The 12,439-nt window shown below is 69.5% G+C and overlaps 1 protein-coding gene across 1 annotated transcript in view; it reads left to right on the plus strand.

Moving 5' to 3' along the window:
* COL6A2 (collagen type VI alpha 2 chain) overlaps window positions 1-12,439 on the plus strand; it is a 28,904-nt gene that overhangs the window by 15,010 nt on the left and 1,455 nt on the right. The window contains 13 exon segments of the mRNA XM_045540853.1: window positions 397-459; window positions 1,029-1,091; window positions 1,804-1,866; window positions 2,323-2,385; window positions 2,848-2,898; window positions 3,251-3,286; window positions 3,599-3,661; window positions 4,379-4,441; window positions 4,632-4,667; window positions 4,950-4,995; window positions 5,187-5,339; window positions 5,496-5,948; window positions 7,377-7,415. Coding sequence (XP_045396809.1) covers window positions 397-459; window positions 1,029-1,091; window positions 1,804-1,866; window positions 2,323-2,385; window positions 2,848-2,898; window positions 3,251-3,286; window positions 3,599-3,661; window positions 4,379-4,441; window positions 4,632-4,667; window positions 4,950-4,995; window positions 5,187-5,339; window positions 5,496-5,948; window positions 7,377-7,415 — 1,192 coding nt within the window.

A 12,439-nucleotide genomic window follows, 5' to 3' on the forward strand; every position in this document is an offset into this window, starting at 1 on the left:
GGGTCCCACACAGCGTCCCCGCCCAGCATGGCTGCCCCTGGGCGTCCTGCACGGGGTGGCTGATCCTCTAAGGGGCCGAACCCTGAGGGCGAGCGGGCCTGGGAGTCTGCGGCGCGACCTCGTGATGTCCTCGCCGGCCCCACTCCCCCGGGGCTCAGGGCTGACCAGGAGCCGACATCCTCCCCGAACCTCAGCCGGGACAGGGCCCACCCGGCAGGAGGATGAGGGTTTAGGGCACAGCCCGAAGGGCAGGCCAAGGCCATCTGGGAGGAGTGCTGGGAGCCCTGTCCCTGTCCCCAAAGCCAGCGTCCTCCTGGGGGAGCACCCGGGCCCAGAGCAGCTCTGGGCGCACAGGGCTGGGGGGCTGCTCCCCTCCGACACACCTGTTCCCTGCAGGGGCGCAGGGGAGACCCCGGAGCCAAGGGCAGCCCGGGCAGCGACGGAGCCAAGGGGGAGAAGGTGAGCCGCGTGGAGGGCGGGTGGGGGCGCTGGCTGTCTGCGCCGGCTCTCACTGTGGTGCCGACAAGCCTTGGTGATGCCCCAGGGCCCCCCAAGTAAAGCAACTCCCAGAGCCTCACCATCAAGGGTCGTCGCTCCCTGGAGAGTCTGGGGTGGACAGGAGGGGTCCCCCTCCTGGCTGGCTGCCAAGGGCTGGGCAGGGCACCGCCCACCCCGTGCATGCCACGCACAGCTGTGCAGGCTGCGCACTGCTCGGCCCCCACTGCACCCCTCCGCACACACCTGCCCCTGCGGTCGCAGCTCTCGAGGGTGGTGCTGAAGGGCTTCCTCCCTGAGAGGTGGGCGAGACCCCTGCCCACGCTGTGGGTGGCCTCGGTGGGAGGCCAGGCCTTCCCAGCAGCAGGCACAGGCTCCGGGGAGGGGCAGCAGAGCACAGCATCCCAGCATCACCCGGGTCAGACGGGGTCTTCCTCCCTGACCCCCACCCACACTCCCCCAACCACACCCACCTCCCAGGTGGGACCCAGGCCCCCGGTCCCAGCTGAGCCCCAACCCAGTCTCTCTCACAGGGTGACCCCGGCCCTGAGGGGCCCCGAGGCCTGGCGGGAGAGGTCGGCAACAAAGGAGCCAAGGTAAGTGGGGGACAGGGCACAAGCCCCGGCCAGAGGGGGCTGGAGGGGGCTGCTCTGGGACCCTGCTGGCCTCCCCAGCCCCCAGCCCCCCTCCCCCACCCCCACCCTGCCTGCCTCCCCCTGCCCCCTCCCCCACCCCAACCCTGCCCCTCCCCCAGCTCCCTCCCCCACCCTGCCTGCCTCCCCCACCCCAACCCTGCCTGCCTCCCCCAGCCCCCTCCCCCACCCCAGCCCTGCCCCCTCCCCCACCCCAACCCTGCCTGCCTCCCCCAGCCCTGCCCCCTCCCCCACCCCAACCCTGCCTGCCTCCCCCAGCCCCCTCCCCCACCTCAACCCTGCCCCCTCCCCCAGCCCCCTCCCCCACCCTGCCTGCCTCCCCCTGCCCCCTCCCCCACCCCAGCCCTGCCCCCTCCCCCACCCTGCCTGCCTCCCCCAGCCCTGCCCCCTCCCCTACCCTGCCTGCCTCCCCCACCCCAACCCTGCCTGCCTCCCCCATCTCCCTCCCCAACCCTGCCCCCTCCCCTAGCCCACCCTGCCCAGGCCTGGTGTGGTCAGGGCTGAGGGTCCGGCCAGGACCTCCTGGAGGGCCGCAGGGGCCAGAGCAGGTCTGCTCACACCCGAGACCCTGCCGACATCTGCAGGATTGACATCGGGGTCTCTGGGATGCCAGCATCAGTTGAGAAGACCCCAGCTTTGTCCCATTTTTTTCCAGGGAGACCGGGGCTCGCCTGGACCCAGAGGCCCCCCGGGGGCTCTTGGGGAGCCTGGGAACCAGGTCAGTGGTGGGACGCCTGGAGCCCCACGGCTGGGGGCCCCCTCTGACCTCCAACCTCAAGGTCCATCCCCAACCCTGTGGCACCACCTGCACCCCCCACCCATGGGCAGGACAGCCCAGCTGCCGGCCACTGTCCCCATGGCAAACCCAGGCAGCCACACCCGGGGTCCAGGAAGCCAGGACCTCCCCAGCCCCAGTACCTCACCCCCCCCGGCTTGCGCTGGGCCCCCACCCTACCCGGCCAGGTGGGGTGCTGAGGGCCCAGGGTGGTGGGCCTGGGGGGCACATGAAGTGGAGGAGCTGGGACCTCAGGACGCAAGTCCACAGCCCCCCGGGGCAGCACAGAGCGGTGGGGCCGTGTGGCTTGGTGGTCAGAGCTGGACTGGGCGTGTCAGGGGACACCAGCCCTGGGTCAGACCGTCTGTGCTGACTCCCCTATTTCTCTCCTGTCCTCAGGGATCTCGGGGAGACCCCGGTGATGCTGGGCCCCGTGGAGACTCGGGACAGCCCGGCCCCAAGGTACGACCCCTGCCCCCCCGCCCAGCAGCTGGGATGCGGCTCAGGTGGGGGCCCGGGAGCAGCCCCAGAGGAGGGTGACAGGTGCTGGGTGCTGCCACCATGAGACGGGTCTCGGGCCGGGCCTGAGCCGGCTGTTCCCAGCTCTAGAGCACGGAGGGCACATCAGGGGCCAGGCAGCCCCTCCCTCTGCCCCCTCAGCATCCACCCCCGGGTGTGGGTGGCACGTCCCTCCCGAGGCAGGCCCGCAGGGTGGCTGGCCACAGCGTGGCCATGTGGTCTGTGCGTCATCTCCCCAGTGTGTGGCAGCGGCCCCTGGGCCTCCCGGCACTCGGAGCCCCTTGCGGGCCCCACGCACAGCGGCCCAGACGGCCCCCTTGTCGTTTCACACCAGTGGGCACCTGCGTCCCGTTTGGGCACAGCCCCCAGCCCCACCCTGTCCTCAGTCCATGCCTCCTCCTCCAGGGAGACCCTGGCAGGCCTGGATTCAGCTACCCAGGACCGCGAGGAACACCTGTGAGTCGTGGCGTGGGACGAGGGCTCCCGGGAGGGGGTGGACGTCGTCAAGAGGGTGCAGAAGATTCCCAGGGGTTCCCTCTAAGCCCCTTCTGGGCCGGAGAAAGCATGAGGCCCCTCCTGGGGGACAGGGAGGGCACGGGTCACTCGGTGCAGAGGCAGGTCTGGCCAAGCCCCAGGAGACCCAGCGAGGTCCGGGGTCCCGGACGTAGCTCCTCGTGGGAGAGAGGGTGGCTCGGAACACACGGCGAGCCTTCACCCAAAGCCTGCAGGAGTCTGAGAACGGAAGGTCCCCGGGACGTCACATGTCGGGTCTGTGGCCGAGGTACCCTGACCTCTGTCTGCTTCACAGGGAGAGAAAGGCGAGCCCGGCCCTCGCGGCCCCGAGGTACGTGGCCCTCCTGCCCCCACGGGGGGCTGCACACCCCCCTGCTGTGGCCGTCACGGGGCTTGTCCCTGCTCCCCAAGGCCAGGCCACGCGGCCCTCGCTGAGCCCACCTGCCAGCTCCCTTCAAACCAGAAATGGGGGCCTGAGAGACCTCGCAGGTGGTGCCCTTAGTCGGGCTCAGCTGCCGGACACGAGCTTTTCCTGATGAAAAGCAAGCCCGTGTCCCGGGAGACGGCTGGAGGCCCTGGAGGGTCGGTGGGGAGTGGGGACAGGACCACCCCATGTCCTGGCCTAACACACGCTGCGTCACAGGGAGGCCGAGGCGACTTTGGCATGAAAGGAAGACCCGGGAAGAAAGGAGAGAAGGGAGAGCCCGTGAGTGTTGGTGCCGCAGCCGGGCAGGGGGCAGGAGCAGGGAGGGCTGGAGGCTGAGCAGGTGCATCTGAAGGTGCCCGGGGGACCCCAGCCCGTCTGGCCCCAGCCCCGACCCCACCCTGGCATCCCCCAGCATCCCCCACACCATCCCTCCACCATCCCCTGCCAGTCCCCATCCCCCACACCATCCCCCCACCATCCCCCACCATCCCCCGCCAGTCCCCATTCCCCTCCACCCCCCAGGCCAGCACCACCCAGCATGCGCCAGCTGGGGCTCACTAGCAGGGCCAGGTCCCCGTGCTCCGCGCCTTCCCTCCCTAGCCTGGGCTGCGTGCTCACCCTGGGCGGTGGGTGCATGGAGAACACGGCACGAGCAAGAGGAAGGACGGGCGGGTGGACAGGCAGATCTGGGTGGATGGGAGCGTGGATGGGCAGGTGGGCGGGTTCGTCACTGGGGCCGGGGAGAGCCTGGTCAGGGTGAGCTGTGGCAGCCGCCATCTAGGGGAGCCCCTCTGCGGCTCTGCGGGGCCCCTCTGCCCCTCCAGCGGCCGGGGCTGTGAGGTGGCAGCTGGCTGTGCTCCATATGCGACGTCCCTGGCAGGGCAGCCTCCCCCCACTGCTCATGCTCTCAGGCCCCAGGGTGGGAGCAGAGTCCTGCTGTGTGCAGGGCCCGCCCCAGCGGGGCTGCTGAAGCCCACCTACCCTGCTCCTCCGCAGGCTGACCCTGGTCCCCCCGGTGAGCCAGGCCCTCGGGGGCCGAGAGGAGTCCCAGGACCCGAGGTAGGCTGGCGGCCGGTCCCTGCGCCCCCCCAGACCTCAACCCCGGGCCGCCAGGCCCACGTGCGCCCGAGCCTCTCAGTTCTGCCCACAGCCGACCTAGGGGTCAGGGGGCGGCGGCCTGGGAATGACTCAGGCCACCAGCCTCGGCCCCAACAAGGTTGGCTTCTCACTGTCACCATTCCTCCTCCAGGGCGAGCCTGGCCCCCCCGGAGACCCTGGCCTCACGGTAGGTGTCACCTGGGGGGGAACCCACGTGCTCGTTTGGAAGCATCCTTCTCTCTCCCAAAAATGGGAAACTGAGGCAGCAAGTGCAGGGGGAGGTCGGCAGGGGCAAGGCCAGCAGTGAGGGCAGCAGGGGCAGGACCCCAGCCTCCCCACCACGGCTCCCTCCACACCTGGACCTACATGTCTACGCGGGTCCCCTCCTGAGGCACCTCCTCCTGGCTGGCTGCCCTGATGCGCTGTGGCGTTCGGGCCGGCCGCCCTGACGTACGTGTCCGTGGTGCAGGAATGTGACGTCATGACCTACGTGAGAGAGACCTGCGGGTGCTGCGGTGAGTTGCTGCCTGTGCCGGGCGGGGCCGGGCGGGGTCGGGGCCACGCACCGCCCTGTGGAGGAGCCCGGGGTGGCCAGGGGTGGGGTCGTCACCCAAGTCCTGGCCACCTGCACCTGGCCCTGCACCCTGGGGCCTGGGGTCTCTCTGGGCTCCCGAGCACCGGCCCGCTGACCCTGCCGCGCCCCCAGACTGCGAGAAGCGCTGTGGCGCCCTGGACGTGGTCTTCGTCATCGACAGCTCCGAGAGCATCGGCTACACCAACTTCACCCTGGAGAAGAACTTCGTCATCAACGTGGTCAACAGGCTGGGGGCCATCGCCAAGGACCCCAAGTCAGAGACGGGTCAGTGAGGGCAGGGGCGGGAGGCCCAGGGACACATCCCCTTCGACAGAGGGTCTTGGCCTGGCCGGGGCTCCCCGAGACCCTGCACTCGAGGTGGCTGCGCGGCCCGGGCGGGGCGGTGGCGGCTCACACGCGTGGCGTTGCGTGGCGTTGCAGGGACGCGCGTGGGCGTGGTGCAGTACAGCCACGAGGGCACCTTTGAGGCCATCCAGCTGGACGACGAGCGCATCGACTCCTTGTCCAGCTTCAAGGAGGCCGTCAAGAACCTCGAGTGGATCGCGGGCGGCACCTGGACCCCGTCGGCCCTCAAGTTCGCCTACGACCGGCTCATCAAGGAGAGCCGGCGCCAGAAGACCCGCGTGTTCGCCGTGGTCATCACAGACGGGCGCCACGACCCGCGCGACGACGACCTCAACCTGCGGGCGCTGTGCGACCGTGACGTCACGGTGACGGCCATCGGCATCGGCGACATGTTCCACGAGAAGCACGAGAGCGAGAACCTCAACTCCATCGCCTGCGACAAGCCGCAGCAGGTGCGCAACATGACGCTCTTCTCCGACCTGGTGGCCGAGAAGTTCATCGACGACATGGAGGACGTGCTCTGCCCGGGTGAGGGCGCAGGGTCTGCGTGGGCGGGGCGGCCGCGGCCCCCACAAGCCGGGCACCCCCCTCGGCTGCCCAGCACAAGCCCTGGGGACCCCTGGTCTAAGGACAAACGTGCCCAGGACACCAGGCACCGAGCGGGCAGGGGTTGGGGCCGGCACGGTGGGCAGAGTCCAGCCCCTCCCGGAGCCTGTCCGTGGGTGGGCCCGAGGGCGGGTCCGTGGGCGGGTCCGTGGGCGGGTCCAAGGGCAGGTCCAAGGGCAGGTCCGTGGGCGGGTCCGTGGGCGGGTCCGAGGGCGGGTCCGAGGGCGGGTCCAAGGGCAGGTCCGTGGGCAGGTCCGTGGGCGGGTCCGTGGGCGGGTCCGAGGGCGGGTCTGCGGGCGGGTGCTGAGGGCAGGTCCGTGGGCGGGGCTGTGGGCGGGGCCGTGGGCAGGTCCGAGGGCGGGTACCGAAGGCAGGTCTGTGGGTGGGCCCGAGGGCAGGTCTGCGGGCGGGTGCTGAGGGCAGGTCCGTGGGCGGGGCCGTGGGCGGGTCCGAGGGCGGGTGCTGAGGGCAGGTTCGTGGGCGGGGCTGTGGGCGGGTCCGAGGGCGGGTCCGAGGGCGGGTCTGCGGGCGGGTGCTGAGGGCAGGTCCGTGGGCGGGGCTGTAGGCGGGTACCGAAGGCAGGTCTGTGGGTGGGCCCGAGGGCAGGTCTGCGGGCGGGTGCTGAGGGCAGGTCCGTGGGCGGGGCCGTGGGCGGGGCCGTGGGCGGGTCCAAGGGCAGGTCCGAGGGCGGGTGCTGAGGGCAGGTTCGTGGGCGGGGCCGAAGGCAGGTCTGTGGGCGGGGCCGTGGGCGGGGGCCGTGGGCGGGTGCTGAGGGCAGGTCCGTGGGCGGGGCCGTGGGCGGGTGCTGAGGGCGGGGCCGTGGGCGGGGCCGTGGGCGGGTGCTGAGGGCAGGTCCGTGGGCGGGGCCGTGGGCGGGGCCGTGGGCGGGTCCAAGGGCAGGTCCGAGGGCGGGTGCTGAGGGCAGGTTCGTGGGCGGGGCCGAAGGCAGGTCTGTGGGCGGGGCCGTGGGCGGGTGCTGAGGGCGGGGCCGTGGGCGGGGCCGTGGGCGGGTGCTGAGGGCAGGTCCGTGGGCGGGTGCTGAGGGCGGGTCCGTGGGCGGGTCCGAGGGCGGGTCCGCCGGCCGGTGCTGAGGGCAGGTCCGTGGGCGGGTACCGAAAGGCAGGTCTGTGGGCGGGTCCATGGGCGGGGCCGTGGGCGGGTGCCTAGGGCAGAATCGTAGGCGGGTCCGTGGGCAGGTCTGTGGGGGGGGGCGGTCCGTGGGCGGGTGCTGAGGGCGGGTCCGTGGGGTCGGTCCGAGGGCGGGTGCTGAGGGCGGGTCCGAGGGCAGGTGGGCGGGTGCCGAGGACCTAGCAGGACTGACGTGGCCCCCGGCTCTTTCCTTTCTTCTAGACCCGCAGATCGTGTGCCCAGACCTCCCCTGCCAAACAGGTAAGGAGGGGGCGTCCTTGCTCCCTGCGGGCGGGGGCGGGCCGGTGCGGGGACCCCCGAGGGAGTGTAGGGCAGAGGCCGCTCCTTAGGGAGACGCTGAGAGATTCAGGACTCAGCCCCCAAGTCCCCGAGCACAGCTGAGGGGGCTCAGGGAAGGGCAGGGTAATGGTGTCACCAGTGCCCTCACCTGGCACTGCAGGTGCTTGCGGCCGCTGGTCGGGAAGGTGGTTTTGCCACCAAAGGAGGCCCATTTTGGGGTCTGGAAGTCTCCCCACCACCTGGGAGGGGCAGACACCCCGGGGCCATCCAGCTCCACGGCTGCCGTGCGCTTGTTGTCAGGGACGAGGCGCTGGATTCAGCAAAACCGTGTCAGAGCCCAATGCATGACACCCTCTCGGTGGCCGGCCAGTTGCTAGCTTCTGACCCTGCCGGCCTGGAGCTGCCACCGCAGTGGTCATCTCTGGGGGCGGTGGCAGCTTGCTCGTGGGAGCCCATGTTTGTGGCCCACACGGGTGTGAGGCTGGGACTAGGGGGGACAGGCCTGCTGCCTGTGCGGTTTGACTGCCCCGGGACGGGGCCCCATGGATGCCAGGGCACCAGGAGCCAAGCTCCCCGCTCAGTGAGCCCTGTCCCCCCCCCACGGGGGGCATTGAGGTGGGGGCCCTGGAGCTGGCTGTGGAAGGTGGGGTCACTGTGGAGACAGGGCGGCAGCCCTCACACGATGAGGTGGCTCACAGTGCGAGCCACGGGCCAGAGACACCACCCACGGGAAGGAGCCGTGTGGATTCGGGGTCAGGGGTCCCCAAACACACTGTAACAGAGAACGTTCCCCAGGAAGTGCCCCACACGGCTGTTCCTTGGCCTCAGCTGCCTGCCCATGCTGGCCGGGGATGGCTGTGTGGCACCTGGGCTGGCCGGGGACGGCCATGTGGTGCCCGGGCTGGCCGGGCAGTGCCAGCCATGGTCTCTGCCAAAAGCCAGGGAGCTGGGGCTGCACCGAGACCCCCCAGCCACAGGCCCGGCCCCCTGGCTCCAGAGGCCCCATTCGGGCCCCGGGTGAGGGGCAGCAGGTCTGGGCTGTGGCGCTGGTGTCCCCCCCCAGCCTGGACTCCAGCGTGGGCTCCCTGCGGGCTCCGCCAGGGTGGGCACAGGGGCGGCAGATGCTGACTGCAGGCAGCACGGGCATGGCGGGAAGGCCTCGCCTTCTCCCATCAGGGCGACGTTGGCCTTGGCCGTGGGGCCTTGCGGGCTCTCTGGGCAAGTTCCGCTCCGCCTGGTGTGCACTGCGGCTAGACTGGGTTTGCCGGGCCGTTCTCTGCCGCCGCTGAGGGCTCACGTGGTTTCTCGGGGGCAGCCTGTTGATGCCATGGCTGCGGTGACTGACGTCTGAGTGTGGAACCAGCTCGCGTCCCTGCGACAAGTCCCACTTGGTCGTGGTGTGTGATCCTCCTCCCGTGCCGTGGGATTGGATATGCTGATGCTTTGTTGAGGACTTGCCTTCTGTGTCCCCGAGAGACCGTGGTCTGTGGTGTCCCTTCCTCGTGATGCCGTTGGTTCTGGTGTCGGTGACGCTGGCCATCGGGGGCCCTCCCCAGGCGGGCAAGGGGGGAACAGGGATCTCGCGACTGTGGCCGCCCCAAAGCCTCCAGGGCGCAGCAGTGTGTGGCCCCTCGACAGCCCGTCAGCGGGCACCGTCCCCCCTTCCTGGCCCCCTTAACCGCCCATCCAGACCCACAGGGCTCGCGCTCCTTTAGGGCACGAGGAGCGTCAGCCAATCAGACACCGTGGCCGGGGGAAGCCCTGGAGCCTCCTCCCGGCACCCTGGGCTGCAGGCGGCACTGGGCCGACGCTGCCGGCGAGGCTGGGCCCTGGCGCTGGAGGCCCCGTCCACCCAGGTGCTGCCACCCCAGGAGGGTGCCAGGCCAGAGGATGGTCTCCACGTGGCAGGGGCCAGAGGGTGCCAGAGAGACAGGCCGCACGGCCCGGCCCGGCGGGGAGTATGCGGCAGTGGCTGCAGTAGGAGAGGCTCCGGTGCAGCCTGAGTGCGCTTGACGGAAACAAAAGGCTCGGACTTTGTGAGGCCTCTAACCAGGCGGGGGCCGGGGGGCTCCGGGGGGCTCCAGGGGGCTGGTCTCCACGACGGGGCCAGCGCGTTTGCCAGTGGTGCCTACTCGTGGGAGAAGCAAACTGGGGGTCTCCTGACCGGGGGCCGCGGAGCAGGTGAGTAGAGCAAGGCCTCCTCTCCTGTAGGCCTGGGAGCCGGGGAGAGACAGAGACAGAGAGACAGAGACAGAGAGACACAGAGAGACACAGAGACAGAGAGACAGAGACAGAGAGATACAGAGACAGAGACAGAGACAGATACACGGAAACAGACACAGAAAGACACAGAGACAGACACACAGAGACAGAGAGACACAGACAGAGAGACACAGACAGAGAGACACAGACAGAGAGACACAGACAGAGAGACACAGACAGAGAGACACAGACACACAGAGACAGACACAGACAGAGACAGAGAGACACAGAGACAGAGATACACAGAGACAGAGATAGATACACAGAGACAGATACACAGAGACAGAGACACAGAGATAGATATACAGAGACAGACAGAACAGAGACAGATACACAGAGACACAGAGACAGAGGGACAGACAGGGACCCACAGAGAGACTGGCACCTCCCTGGCCGTTTGCATTCAGAGACGTCGTGTCTTCAAGGAGACAGTTCCGGGAGGGGGAGGGTTATAACCGCACACTTCTCCCGGGGGGGCCGTAAGAGGGCTGGGGTCTTCCTGGGGACACAGCCTTGAGCCGCTGGAAGCTGAGCTGGAACGTGGTCACGTCTCCAAGCAGCCTTGGACAGAGCTGTTCTGTGCCAAGAGGGAAGTTCCCTGGGGTCTGTGGTGTCCCCAGAGGTGCCCGTTGCCCCAGGTGCCTGGCCCCCCGGCCCCACTCGGTGCCCCTGACCAGGCCGGGACGCCGCCCGGCCACCCGGTGGCTCCTTGCTCTGGTCCTGGCCCTGCTCCGGCCGGGGAGGGGCTGGAGGCCGCCCACGGGCACCTGGGCCTGAGTCTTCTCTGGACGCTCCCTTGCAGATGCACCGTGGCCCGGGGGCGAGCCCCTGGTCACCTTCCTGCGCACGGAAGAGGGGCCGGACGCCACCTTCCCCAGGACCATACCCCTGATCCAACAGTTGCTAAACGCCACGGAGTTCACGCAGGACCCCGCCGCCTACTCCCAGCTGGTGGCTGTGCTGGTCTACACGGCAGAGCGGGCCAAGTTCGCCACGGGGGTGGAGCGGCAGGACTGGATGGAGCTGTTCATTGACACCTTCAAGCTGGTGCACAGGGACATTGTGGGTGACCCCGAGACCGCGCTGGCGCTCTGCTGAAGCCGCGTGCCCGCCTGGCACGCAGCCCCCTGGGCTGCCCACCACAGACGGGCCGGGACAGCAGGGTCTCCTCACTCCGCCTGGAGCCACAGGTGCAGAATCCAGGTGTCACTGGGGCCGCGCTCCCTCCGCAGGCTCCTTCCTGCCTCTTCCAGCTCCTGGGGCTGCCACGCTCCTTGGCCCAGGGCTGCGTCTGTCTTCACGTGGGCTCCTGTCCCGAGTCTCTGTGTCCTCCTGTTTCTGAGATCACCAGTGGTGGAATTTGAGGCCCACCCTAAATCCCAGACGATCACGTCTCAAGATGCTGATTTCACCCTGTCTGCAGAGTCCTTCCTTGCCACACTGGGGCACGTCACAGGCTCCGGGGATTAGGACCTGGGCCTCTCGGGGGGCCTCTAGTGAGCTGCCCAGCCCCGTGCACTGGGGGCCAGGGTGAGGGAGCAGCCCAAGTCTCGGGGACGTCACCCCTGCCCGCTTCTGGGCGGGCCTGAGGCTGTGACAGCCTGGCCGCGGGGTGGGGACGGCCCATGTGCAGGACCCACGTGTGCTCACCCGCACCGCGTGAAGGCAACCAGGCCGGGCAGCGGATGGTCCTCACTGGACCCGGAAGTCCTGGTGCCAGATGCCTTTGAGCCGGTGTTGCGCCCATTAAGGAAAATACCAAAGCCACCTGCCAAGGTGCCGGTCCCCGGGTGTCTGCACACTTACCCCCAGCCTCTGGGTGTCCGGACGCAGTCGGGGCGGGGGCACCGACCAGGCATGACGTTCGCTGTCCTTGGTGGCCAAGCACCACAGGGGTGCCAGTGCGGGGCGGCCCTCCCCGCGGGCAGCGGCAGACAAGCCCGGACGCGGGACCTTCCGACTACGCCTCTCCTGGGCGTGGCTTCTGCTCACGCTCCTGTCCGTGCGCCCCGCGGGCTCAGGGTGCAACTCCTCCTCGTGGGCGGGGTCTCGTCCACACGCCAACGGCCCGGGGTGGGCTAGGCCGACTTGCACGGCCCCCTTGGCCTCCCGTGCGCTCAGCCGGGGAACACCAATCCCAGCTGCATGTCTGTCTCGTGCTTGTGACAACAGCGAAAACGCTCATTGTTTGCAAGGGCCTGGGAAGCCCGGCAGCGCCTGAGAACGTTCTAGGTGCCCTGAGTGAGTTTCGGGCGTGTAGGGCTCACAGGGAAGCTGCGTCGTGAACAGGCTCATGAGGGAAACCCCGTTGCCAGCGGCACCGAGGGGCGGCCTCAGACGCGGGTGGCCTGTTGCGAACGTTATGAAAGCGCAATCGTAGGAAGCTGAGCCCGGCGTGTGAGGGCTGGCGACCACCCCGGCGGGGAGGGATCCTCTGGGAACAGGGAGTCCTGGGTCGGGGCCACACCTGCACCGCTGCAGCTGGTGGTCAGCGGGGCCACAGGCTCCTGGTCCCTCCAGGAGAAATGCGCCCTGGCGGGGGCATGTGGCCAGCGGTACAGGCAGGCAGCCGGGCCCAAGGCAGCAGGGGTCAGGCTGGGGTGTCAGGGCTGGGGTCTTGCTGAGGTCCCTGCCACCCCCGGCCCACACGATGGTGGCTGTTTTGTGGGTAGCAGATTCTTGGGCCAGGAGAAGGGGCTTTCGGACCCTGTCCCTCCCAGGAG

This window comes from Lemur catta, chromosome 1, assembly GCF_020740605.2.
Source record: "Lemur catta isolate mLemCat1 chromosome 1, mLemCat1.pri, whole genome shotgun sequence".
In the NCBI taxonomy this organism is placed as follows: domain Eukaryota; kingdom Metazoa; phylum Chordata; class Mammalia; order Primates; family Lemuridae; genus Lemur; species Lemur catta.